Source organism: Hyposmocoma kahamanoa, unplaced genomic scaffold (genome assembly GCF_003589595.1).
Source record: "Hyposmocoma kahamanoa isolate Upper Pololo Valley unplaced genomic scaffold, ASM358959v1 102, whole genome shotgun sequence".
Classification (NCBI taxonomy): domain Eukaryota; kingdom Metazoa; phylum Arthropoda; class Insecta; order Lepidoptera; family Cosmopterigidae; genus Hyposmocoma; species Hyposmocoma kahamanoa.
The window spans coordinates 2,483,594-2,495,630 of record NW_020653337.1 but is presented as its reverse complement, the minus strand read 5'-3'; the positions used below and the strand labels follow the sequence as shown (position 1 = coordinate 2,495,630).

Sequence of the window (12,037 nt, the reverse complement as noted above, 5' to 3'; positions counted from 1 at the left end):
GCGGTTATTGTCTTCTGTATATTACGTGAATATCATCATCTGTTGGTAGGTCAATGATCATCGTCAATCCGTTATATGTTTCACTACTGGGTACGGGTCTTCTCCGAGGAAGAAAGTTTATGGCCTAGTCCGCCACTGCAAAAGTTTTTCAAGGATTGTGAATCTTCTTATACATACAGATCTTGCACGATATTTTTTTTTTTATAATATCAAGTGACGGGACGCCTTTAACATTAGAGATATCGCTTCTAAATATTCAGAGATGGAAGTAAGTTTACATATCTATGCTGTTCGAATTCTAATGAAGAATTTATAAATGTTTACGACAAATAATTAGAACCAATCCACTTGTGACTGGTTTCTCCTATCGTATCAATGGATTCTCTTTTGTCAATAAGATTCCTGCAGCTTGATTTTGATTGCCTCTCTCGTTCGGGAACTGCGTCTTTTCCGAGTCGTACATTTATGGAAGATCGTGATTTAGTGGTAAATAACCTAAACCATTTTGATCTAAAAAATAATTTATCCTGCTTCTTCTCCGATGACTCTACGCGCATTTGACCTCCATCTCACTTGATGGCAAGTGATTTTGTGGTCGATATAACGCCTATACTGCCTCGCTTGAAAAAGCCCAATTAGTAATATCATTCAGGGAACAAATATCTACAAGTACGGAATGCGATGCCTATTCTATAGTAATAAAAAAAAATTAGTAAAAAAGAACACCGTTCTCTAAACTAATTATAATTTTATTGTATACAACCTCAAATAGCTTTGGTTGATTGAAACACAAACTCACCTCGAAATTTTACAAGAAAACCGCTGTATTCAATAAGTACTTTATGTATTGTATACCAATGTTTTTTTATATATCAAGTGAACTAAATAGAACATGTATAGTATACGATATACATTTTTCAAACAGCTTTAATTTCGTTTGATAAAAAATTTATTTTGAAATAAAGTCAGGGACACTGCCGCTCGACCCAAGCAAAGTGAACCGTATTAGTACGGTAAAAATTTTAATTAGAACTGAGGTAGTGTAAGTTACACAATAATACAAATTTAAATGTTTATTTATACACAGAGCCACCCCTTGAATTTCTTACTCATTGTTCTCAGGGGAAACGGCATTACGAATGAATAGTAGTCTCTAATCAATATGACTATTTCAAGTATAATTTACTCAACTATGAAATAAAGACTAGAATATTGAAATTGGTCGTGTGGGAGAGTATCTCGAGGTCAAATCGGAATAAGTAGTCATGAAAACTGGTTTCGCAAAAACTGACCGCAAACACCGTCTGACACGGACTTATGACGCCAATAAATTTTTCATATGTTTATGGTCACACGTTACCACATGATTATGACATTTTATTTCTTAAATGGAATGTAATTTGGTTTCGTTTGATCAAATTGCACACTTACCGTCAATATACTTTGCGGTTTAACCAAAATTGTTTACATGACCCCGTAATTTATCTCTTAGGCTCAATTTACATTGCTATTGAACAAAATAAAAAAGAATATTTTAAGTACTAGAAGCATTGACTTACAATTATATGGACGTCGGGTCCGCGCTAAAAAGTGTCCGAACTTATAGGGCGTTAAAATCGTATACAGAGCGTCATTCACGCTTTAGTCTTCATTTGTTCGATTGACAGCGAAGCAAGCAAAATTAGACAGTACTGCGATGACATTACAATTTAAATTCAACGTTTTAGTTTTTACATATTCCTTTACATGTCACTACGTTTAAATAGGTCGACTTGGGACATTTTTTTCGTGGTTTTTGTATTGGACCCGTCGTCCATTTATTTGTAACTCAATGACTAGAAAACAATAACGACCCTTAAGTCAATTGTACGTACAAACTATTTTTTTGAAAATTTGCTACCATCCAACGGTCGCTATCTAGTTGTTACGTTACACGATTGACATAAGTTCATTGTGCTAGGTATGTTTTTTTTGTTTAAAATAAGTGCACATGTGATCAACGTCTCACTTGATGGAAAGTGACGATGTAGTATGTAGGTACATCTACATAACCCCTATTCACTATCGCGTTAAAAAGGCCAAAGTTATGGAACAAATGGGCAGGAAGAGATTTTCACTTCAACGCCTTACGACATATAAATATGGAAGCCGTAACATGAAAATCCTTAGAATATCCACAGCATAAGGGTGGAACCCCAGCCTACGTCTAGTCCCCCAATACAAAGGTTATGGCGAAATGATTTTGTGCAATTCATCATACTCTCTGTAGAATACAGATAAGCGAGCAACTTTACGGCGATGACAAGAGTTAGCAGCTTCGCATCTACTAAATCCGAGTCACTGAAAAACCTCTTGGTACGTTTCTCAATGGAATTCCAAGTGGCCATTTGGTATTTAGCAGATCCACCCCACAGACGACAGCGATACTCTACACACTACCGGACTTGTGCTTGATACAGCTGTAGCAACTGTACCGGTGTGAAGAGCTCAACAGCCGACAGCTCCGCCACCAAAGTGGAGATTTAGGGGACTTTAGAGCCAAGGGCCTAGACGTGACAACCGTTAGTTGTGCAATGCACAACGGGAAGTGAATATGCCAGCAGCTTCGGTACCTGCCTGGAAAGTAGGGAGGGTACTGTACGTGCACCCAGTGCCGCTCACCCGGGGCCTCTTGAGGACTGGATGAAGTTTGTATCTGTGACAACCTTGTCCACGGGCTGGTCTGGAGTCAAGACTTGGACTTATAAGGACTCAGTGCTTGGACGGGTTATAGAGTCCTTCCCGAATAACCAAAAGGGGAGGGATACTAATCAAAACTTAATTAGAAAAATATGGGACTGTTCCGGTGTGAAGTAACGCCTCACCTGCTGCTTTGGAAATCCTTGTTGGCTGCGTTCGTAGTCATGGATTCAAATGTATCTGCCGTAGTTCAAACTGAACGACAAAGTCCATTCCAAGTAGCTGGACAATCAGATATCGGTATGGATATGTCTGGACAACGACAAATCGGTATCAGTGGGACAATTTTGCTTGCATTACTTGCCAACCAATGTAAATTGAGCTTTACTTTGATATTAAACGCTTTATTTTCTGTTATTACATTCTTGTCATATTCTGCAATAGATTCCCGATCTTTTCAACTTATACAAACATTATTAACGTCACTTCTCACCTTTTTTGTTGCAAAGCAAATATTATATTTATTGTCAAGTAGAGAGGGATTGGAAAACATTTTACTTAAGTAGTGGGTACGTCATTCATCATCATTAAGTTATGTGAAATCTGTGAAGAGCTTTATGATTTTTTAGTGACTCGCATTCGCATTTAAAACTAATTATAATTTAATGTTCTATTCTAATAGTCAACAGCATCAGTTATGCGGATGACATGATGCTGTTGACTCCATCAGTCACTGCTTTACGACAGTTGCTCGCCGTCATTTACGGCATCTCATGGGTTGACGGGAATGGTGTTCCCGTTAAAATAATGCATCAGATACATCACTGTCATACAAAATCGAAAATACCTACTGACTAATGTACCCAGGCGCTCGCTACAAGGAAAAACGAACCTAAGCTCAGAGAGAGGTGAAAATAATGTTGCCCGCCGTTTGCAGTCATGCGGAACCGAATGCTGGGATTGTACAAGGATTGTAATGTAAGTGAAAGACTTGCCTGAGAGCTTGCACCGTCGGCGATACACATAACTCGAGCGAGTGACGGACCCCTCTAATGACAATAATTTCTGCTAAAATTGCTGCTTACCCATACTCCACATATCGATTGGTGTTCCGTACTGCAGGCCGAGAATAACTTCAGGGCTCCGGTAGAACCTGGATTGTATGTACGTGTAGACCCTGGCGTGCGTGTAGCATGAGCTGCCGAAGTCTATGACCTTGATCGATGAGCTGCCTCGCGCTTTCAGAAGGATGTTTTCCTGGAAATGGATATAAATGGGTAGAAATGAAACTGTTTTTTTTTCGAATTGAAAATCGTGTATATTTATTTAATAATCGCAGTCAGTACTAAAAATCCGACCTCAAAAGTTTTTGGAATTACGTCTATTTGCCAAGTTTTATTGAAATCGGTCACCGGAAAGTGCGCGAAACCGGATTCATCCCCTAGTTTGCCACCCCTAGAGGTGGAATATTTTCTTCAAATTTCAATGGAACCGATACCCAAGTACCCTCTTTCCAACAAAAAAAGATTAACCAAAATCGGTTCAGAAATTCTCGCGTAACATACATTAAAAAAATACAGTCGAATTCAGAACCTCCTTCGGTTAAAAAATAAAGAGCAACCTGTCGGGCTTTTTATGGGTCTCAAGGTTTACATTTACAGTCATAATAAGGTGGTTAGCATTATTATTAGACACAGTGGTAAGCGACACGCCTAGCCCTGTTCATAACAGGTGCAGTGCCACTCAGAGCTTTAAATCGCAAAGATCTGAGGGGCACTATCACTGTGCCCGTCACCATGAGACATAAGTTGCAAAGTACCTGTACTTTGCACCTGTTATTTGTTTTTTCACACAAACCAACGTTTTGGGCCCTTTACAGGTCCCATGGTCACGGTTGACTGAGGTGGTACATTCATCAATCAGTTATGTCTAATATTAATGCAAACCACGCTATTTTTTCCACTACAGTTACAAAAGTTACTAATTAAATACCTTATTTTTAATTTTACCAAGAAACATATCAATTTACGTTACATTGTTTTACAAATTATTTTATTGTGACCTGACAGTTGGTTTGTTTGAAAAAACAAATATACGCGATTTAAAGACGCAAAAATAGTTTCATTTCCTATGTGTAATAATCGCGAAAATCTAAGAATATTAGTTGATAAAGTTGATACCTCCAGATAAAAATGTACATACCGGTTTCAGATCACAGTGTATAATATTCTCGGCCTCGAGCAGCCTGAGAGTGCGCAGGAGTGAGCTGGTGAACCGCCGGATGAGGCTAAGGCTGAAGCCCTGGTAGTTGTTTTTCTTTATCAGCTCGTACAGATTTATGCTGGAACGTAAACAAATGGTTCTTTCTTCATTTTACTCTACAGGATAAGTCAATTAAAATTAAAATATTCTGTTGTAAATAGTAGTATGTAATCAGTTATACTTTGCTCACTTAAGAAATAATACTGTTCATTTTGCTTGGCTTTATTTCAGAATTAATTTTTTTACAAACGAAAATAAAGTCATATCAAAAATGTATATCGTGTTCTATTCATTTCAGATGACATAGAACAAAATCATTAGTATATGTAAAGTACCTCTTTAATACTATACTGTATAATAATATACTACTGTTATCAACTCCAACTCCATTTGAGGTTTTATCGGCAACTTAAAGAGCAACGAAAATATCTACAGAAACCATAAATAGAAACATTAATAATAAATCACCAAGGCGGCCCATACGACCGCCGTTAAAATAAAAGTTATGAAGCATGCGAGCAATAAAACATGTTGAATTTATATTATAAACAATTTATGTATAAAAATAAATATTTCAGAAAGGTAACGGAAAATATATTAATGCTCTGATAAATTACTATTAATCTGAATTGGACGCAATATCTCGTTATACAACTTATTGTATCACTTACAATGTTATTATATTAAATATAAACGCCTACCAAAACACGATCAGCAATATTTATTAAGCTAGGTGTCTCATAACATTCCAATAACACCCTGGGATTGATATCACAGTTATATATCAATCATATGTCAGTCAGATATCACAGTGTCTGCAACTCTGAACAATTTTAGCAGGAAAGAAAATACTTATTTACAAAAAATAAAACTTGACAATAATGGATATTTCATGTAGTAAAGAACACAGAATTGTATTGAAAGTCGTAATTTTTTTCGTATAGAATTTTTATTTGAAGCTACAGTCGTTCAGTGTCATGGATCATATCCTAAAAATTGTTATTGGAACCATAAATAACCTTATTGTAAGGTTTTGCGCCTACCAAAAATATACTTGTCGTCATAAATAACACCTGTAATATGCTATTTTGCTTCTACAAAATGTACAGGCGCTTTAAGGAAAATAAATATTTTAGGAATTTTATCCTCTTAAGTTTTCTGTGCTTGTCTTTATCATCATCACTAGCCTATAGCAGTCCACTACTATACATAGACTTTCCTCTAGTTTGTATAATTTAGCCTAAAATCCAATAATTACAACCAACCTCATAAGTTCAAAACTGATGCACAAGTGGTTCCTAAAGTAGAAGTAGTCGAGCATGTGTATAACGTTGTGCGCTTGGTCCTTATCTTTGAGCCGCAGGTGGTCCAGAACCCTCACCTCCACCAGCGCCTGGTGGTGGAACCGTTTCTTGTTACGTATTATTTTTATGGCCACCTGGAAGATAAATAAAGTGTTTATTTGTACGTGTTATTTTGTTATACAGCAGAGGATATTTTCCTGAAACACGCTTCAGTTAGGAGGTAATCAATCGGATTCAGCCGATCAGAAAAAGCTTCATGTCCATGTGATAAGAGCGAAAAAGACGTTACACGCTTCCGCTCGGACCGCCGACGCGAAATGGAGATAAAGGTTTTTCTGACCAGTTTAATGCGTATCATGTTGACAAATGTAGTGACTCTCTTCATAGTTGCAAGTACAGTGGCTACAAAGTACATTCCAAAATTACGTTTTGCTGAATTTATTTTATTATTATTAATTCATTTAATTCAAGTAACATTGACTCATTAAAGTAGTAAATTATATACACCTGTGGTTGTTCTTAGAACGCACAAGAATATATGCTTTAATCATTGACTTACAATTATATGGACGTCGGGTCCGCGCTAAAAAGTGTCCGAACTTATAGGGCGTTAAAATCGTATACAGAGCGTCATTCACGCTTTAGTCTTCGTATGTTTCTTCTGACAGCGAAGTAAGCAAAATTAGACAGTACTGCGATGACATTACAATTTAAATTCAACGTTTTATCTTTTTCATATTCCTTTACATGTCACTACGTTTAAATATGTTGACTTGGGACATTTTTTTCGTGGTTTTTGTATTAGACCCGTCGTCCATTTATTTGTAAGTCAATGTTTAAACTTTAAACATTGTACGCCCGTAGCACAGAGGACTGCAAATAAGTTCACAAGACCTTAATGTTCATTATATTCAGACAATAAATGAAGTCTATTCTATTCGCAATCTAGACCATTTCTACCGAATTTATGTAAAATTCAATCGTCGTCTCGCCTCGCCGGTGGAAAAGCACCTTTAGGAGACACCGAGCGCCGCTCGCGATGCCTCCAAAATGGTTTATGTTTCAACTTTACTAAAGCAATTGCATTCCTCCAGCTTTCTAGATATCGAGACGTAATGTTTTTTTTTGTCAGTTACGCTTATTTTACTTAAAAATTAAACTGAAACTAACTAGATTTCATAGATTTCTCACAAATGGCGCTGCGGCAAAAAAGTCGTTAGAAAACCAAAAACAAAGAAAGCACATAGAGAAAACCGTTGGGTCTGCTGGTTCGTTCCGTAACTTAGTTGGGGCAGCGTCGGCCTGGTATACTGAAGACGCTGGTATCTTATTAATTTCTCAAAAATAATTGAATATCTTGATAGTAAAACATTGTGATAGTCAATAAACTTCGTCGAGTCAATCCGGCTAGATTCGAACCAACGGCTTCTAGCAAACCATACCAGACGCTATGCCAACTAAGCCACGGCACGAACCAGCGGACCTTATGAATATTTCTTTGTGCTTGTTGCAGATCTTTAATTTCGTTTTTTTTAGAACGTTTTGCCGTAGCGCCATATGTGAGAAACATATTTCTTCACTCAGCCCGGTACCTTTACAGCTACCAGCAGCTGACTAGAAATATCGCTTTAATAATTGTAATTAAGTTCGCCACAATGATATTCATGTATTTTACAGAAATTTCACAAAAAATTAATAAATAATACCATGGTAGTAAAACATTATAATATTTATTACAACCGACATTACGCGATTTAAATTTTTTGTCACACACAATTTTTTGTCCTTTTGAACTTTACCTCCTAGAAATAAGTTGTAAAAACAAATTTGTTACCTGACTACCAGTTCGATGGTCCAGAGCCCTGATGACCTGCCCGAAAGAACCCTTGCCGATGACCTCCAAGATCTCGTATCGGTACGCTATGTGGTCGTGTATTTGCTGCCATCAAAAAAATCACAATGTTATTTCTACTGTGTTTTTATTTATTGTTATTAACGGTTACCATGCCGGACTGCCATGGAGAGGTCCTGGATTAGATTTCCAAACCGGGAGAAATACGTGTGTGGCCTACATTTATTTCTCTCGTGAATTTGGGTGTAATTTGTGGTTATCTATGTGTCCACGGCACCCGCGACAATGGGTTTTCGTAGTGCGGGGCTATGTTGAGTGTGTGCGTTATTATTATTGTTAATTGCTAAACCAAGTTCATGTTATTTCATTTATTTTCTTGACACCACATTGTGTTAGTTTAGTATAAATGTATTGAATATAATAATATCAAAAGCTTGTGAAATTACATCAATTTGCCAAGTTTTGTTGAACTTGAATAAACCGAACTCCTCCCCCAATTTGCCATCCTTAGAGGTGGAATATTTCCTTCAAATTCAAATGGGACTACTACTTAGATACCCGCTTTCCAACAAAAAAAGGAATCGGCGAAATCTGTTCACAAGTATCGGCAAAATCACGTACACAAAAAATGCATATATACAGCCGAATTTAGAACCTCCTCCTTTTTTGCAGTCGGTTAAAAAATAGCCAACATTTTATTGCTGTATGGTGACCCAACGACGTTGTGACTAGATAGTCACTGTACTGTAGATTACCCTCCTTGCTTTTGTGACTTTGTTTATAGATATTAGTGCATTTTAATATACTGACTAGTAAATTTTCTTAAGCTGGTTTTGTTCCATGTTGGGACTGGAATTATATACTGGATAATGTAACTTCATTAATGTACGCGAATTAAACGTAAACCACCTCTTTTTTGTGTTAGTCATAGTTAAAACTCTAGGGATTGCTCTTTTCAAATAAACTTAAATGCTATGGATTACACTTTGAACCATTTTTTGTGGAATCTAGAGCCATGTCGTCTTTCCATACATCTTTATCTAACACGTAGTCGTCAATTTTGTAATATGACTTTTCAATCAAATTGTTAATGTAGTTTTTAAACTCAGGAAATGATAATCTTAATATGCTCCGGAATCTTCTTGTAGTTGTGGTATCAATCATATTATATAAGTTCATTGTAATAGACTTAGTTATTGTTATTTTGAGGCAACACCCTTGACGGACATAAGTCCTAGCTACCCATAGTATCCTAGTTTGGGAGCTACAAAGGCACATCTCTGTACCTATTCACACTTTGCATGAATATGAATGTGTGAATACACTTTATTACATTTATTATTTTATCTACACACATATCATAAACTCTAATTTGTTCAAAAACCGCAAATTACGACCAGCATAAAAGTAATCTGTTTTGTTAGGACAAATTTCTTATCTGTGAAAATGTTATTATTGCTTCTTAATAACATCCAATTCGATGCTATTATTACATTCAAATTTCGAACATCTCTGAAAGACAAAACAATTTGATTTGACCTCAATTCTAATATCAGTCGAGATGAAGTTTTATTCCAAATGAAATGTCAATAGAAAATAATTTTGACAATTTCACACGTTACTTGATATCGAACGATATGATAGTTGGGGCCGATTTTAGTTTGTCTGAATTAAAAATAAAAACTATGGTTGTGTGTCATGCGTGTGAAAAGTTTTTATTTGCCGCCTTTTCGCCATTCGTAACATGCGGTTCCTGAGCACATCACAGAGAGCTTATAATATGACTGTGTGTAGATAAAGCAGTGTATGTAACTGTACATAATTAGGCATTAAAACACTCGTGAGATGTTTTTATGAAACTCGCCTGTCAGGTCGTTTCGTAAACCCACACTCGTGTTTTAATGCCTTTCATTATGTAACAGTCACATAAACTACTATTAATGAACAATTTGCCTCCTAGTCGTTTATTAGATCTTTCATTACAAATAGCTTCTAGATTTAGTACCTCTCGTTGGTTCTGACTGAAAACCAGCGCCTTAGGGAACTTAGGCGTACGCTAAGTCAGCGCCATTCACTACTGTGACAAAAAATGTTTTATTTTTCCTGTTGTATTCAATATTCATATTCTTTATTTGCAAACATCGAGTATGTAATCAGAAAGAGAGACGACATGTCATTTAATTTGTTTGAAAACTATTCTGCCAAATCATTACGGTGACAACTGCGCTCCGATTGGCCAATTCACTTCAAAACGACCAGCTTAACCTGAGCTTTTGCTATAATGGACGAGAATTGTTTTTCGTCCATTATTCTCTCGTGAGTTTGGGTGTAATTTGTGATTGTCTACGTGTGTGCGTCTATGGCACCCGCGATACAGGGTTTCCAGGGTTAGTGTAGGGCTATGTTGAGTATGTGCGTTATTATTATTTTTAAACCCGCTCACACTCACGAGTCAAACTTCTTCATTTAAATAAAATCGATTGTTTTAAAAAATAGAATCGGAAACGCATTATGACATCACCAATTGATTAGACTTCGAGCTGTCAAAAGTTAAATAAATAGTTGGACATGGATCGGACGAGTATAATTGTAGAGAATTTAAAATGAAATTGGATAGTTTTTGTTAGTTACTCAGTGCTATTACAATATTGATCATTTTATTTTTACGGTGCACGACGTACCATTACTTGCCTCACGTCTGGCGCACTTTGGCCAGTAATCTCAGGCCTAAGGGTCGAAACACAAAACTGGGATGCGACGTCGCGTCTGCGTATGCTATCGACTCTACAGGGTAAAAGAAAGAGTGAAAAACATTAAAAATTACTGTATTTCCAATTCCATTTTTTTTCCAAACTAAAGTAGAAGGTAACATAAATAAAAATATAAAATAAACCTTTTCACGTCACTAGCTCAGGAAGACTTTCTTTCTCATTAGAAATCTGCGCGCAAAACAGGTGCATCTAACTTTTTCTCTCGATGAAAAAAAGAAGATAATGATATTTATGTAATATAAATCCAATGGTACAGTTTATTCTAATTATTGTTGACATTAAATTGACAATGATAACTAATTGTGATTATTAAATTGTTTTAATTCTTATTTATTATTATATCTAAAGTCTCGTGACTTGAAACCTTAGCAAGCGAAGCAATCTATTTTTGAATCTTAGCTTCCTTCGGTTGCACAGGTTGCAATATAAGCACTCGTGTCAAACAACAACTTTGCAGCCTTGTATAACAAATAACTATTGAACTTTGATATTACAAATCCTTGAAAGATTTCTTAGCAACATTATAGACACGCTACAAACCAATGGGTAAGAAATATGCGGGTCAATGAATCGGATATCTGTGACTTTTTATATTGACAACAAATCGGCAATAAATATTTAACAGATATGGCAAATGTATCCGAGTTAAACGAGACGGAATTGTCTTCCCCTGTGTAGGCGGAGGCGTTCGATTTCATGAAGCATTAAACCTCTCAAGATATGTTTATATTGTCATGACAAACCATATTGGACAAATATATAAACCATATTTGTGTTGCGAGCGTTTAGTTCTATGTACCGTTTAACAACAGAACATTTAGTCAAATATTTTGTATGCTCGTAAGTATATACGCCGAACGGTTACCATAACTGCCACGCAGAGGTCACAGGTTCGATTTCCGGGCCGGGAGAAATATTTGCACGGCCTACATTCATTTCTCTCATGAGTTTGGGAGTAATTTGTGGTTGTCTATGTGTGTGTTCATGGCACCCGCGACATAGGGTTTCCCTACCTCCTTATCCTTCAGTGTGTGCGTTATTATTATTATTATTATTAATATTTGTAAGAATTCTTCAATATTATACACTGTCATGTCATTCAGGTAATGAAATAATAATTTCATAAATTCTGCACAATCATTGCAATTCCTAATTTCAAGTGGAAGTTT

At 36.3% G+C, this 12,037-nt stretch overlaps 1 protein-coding gene across 1 annotated transcript in view; it reads right to left on the bottom strand.

Annotated features, from left to right (window-relative positions):
• The window catches only part of LOC113236424 (dual specificity tyrosine-phosphorylation-regulated kinase 2), a 146,919-nt gene that overhangs the window by 29,506 nt on the left and 105,376 nt on the right, over positions 1 to 12,037 (bottom strand). The window contains exons 4-7 of the mRNA XM_026472478.1: positions 8,080 to 8,184; positions 6,207 to 6,379; positions 4,882 to 5,020; positions 3,765 to 3,936 (exon numbers count right to left, since the gene is read on the bottom strand). Coding sequence (XP_026328263.1) covers positions 3,765 to 3,936; positions 4,882 to 5,020; positions 6,207 to 6,379; positions 8,080 to 8,184 — 589 coding nt within the window. The remainder of the gene's footprint in view (positions 1 to 3,764; positions 3,937 to 4,881; positions 5,021 to 6,206; positions 6,380 to 8,079; positions 8,185 to 12,037) is intronic.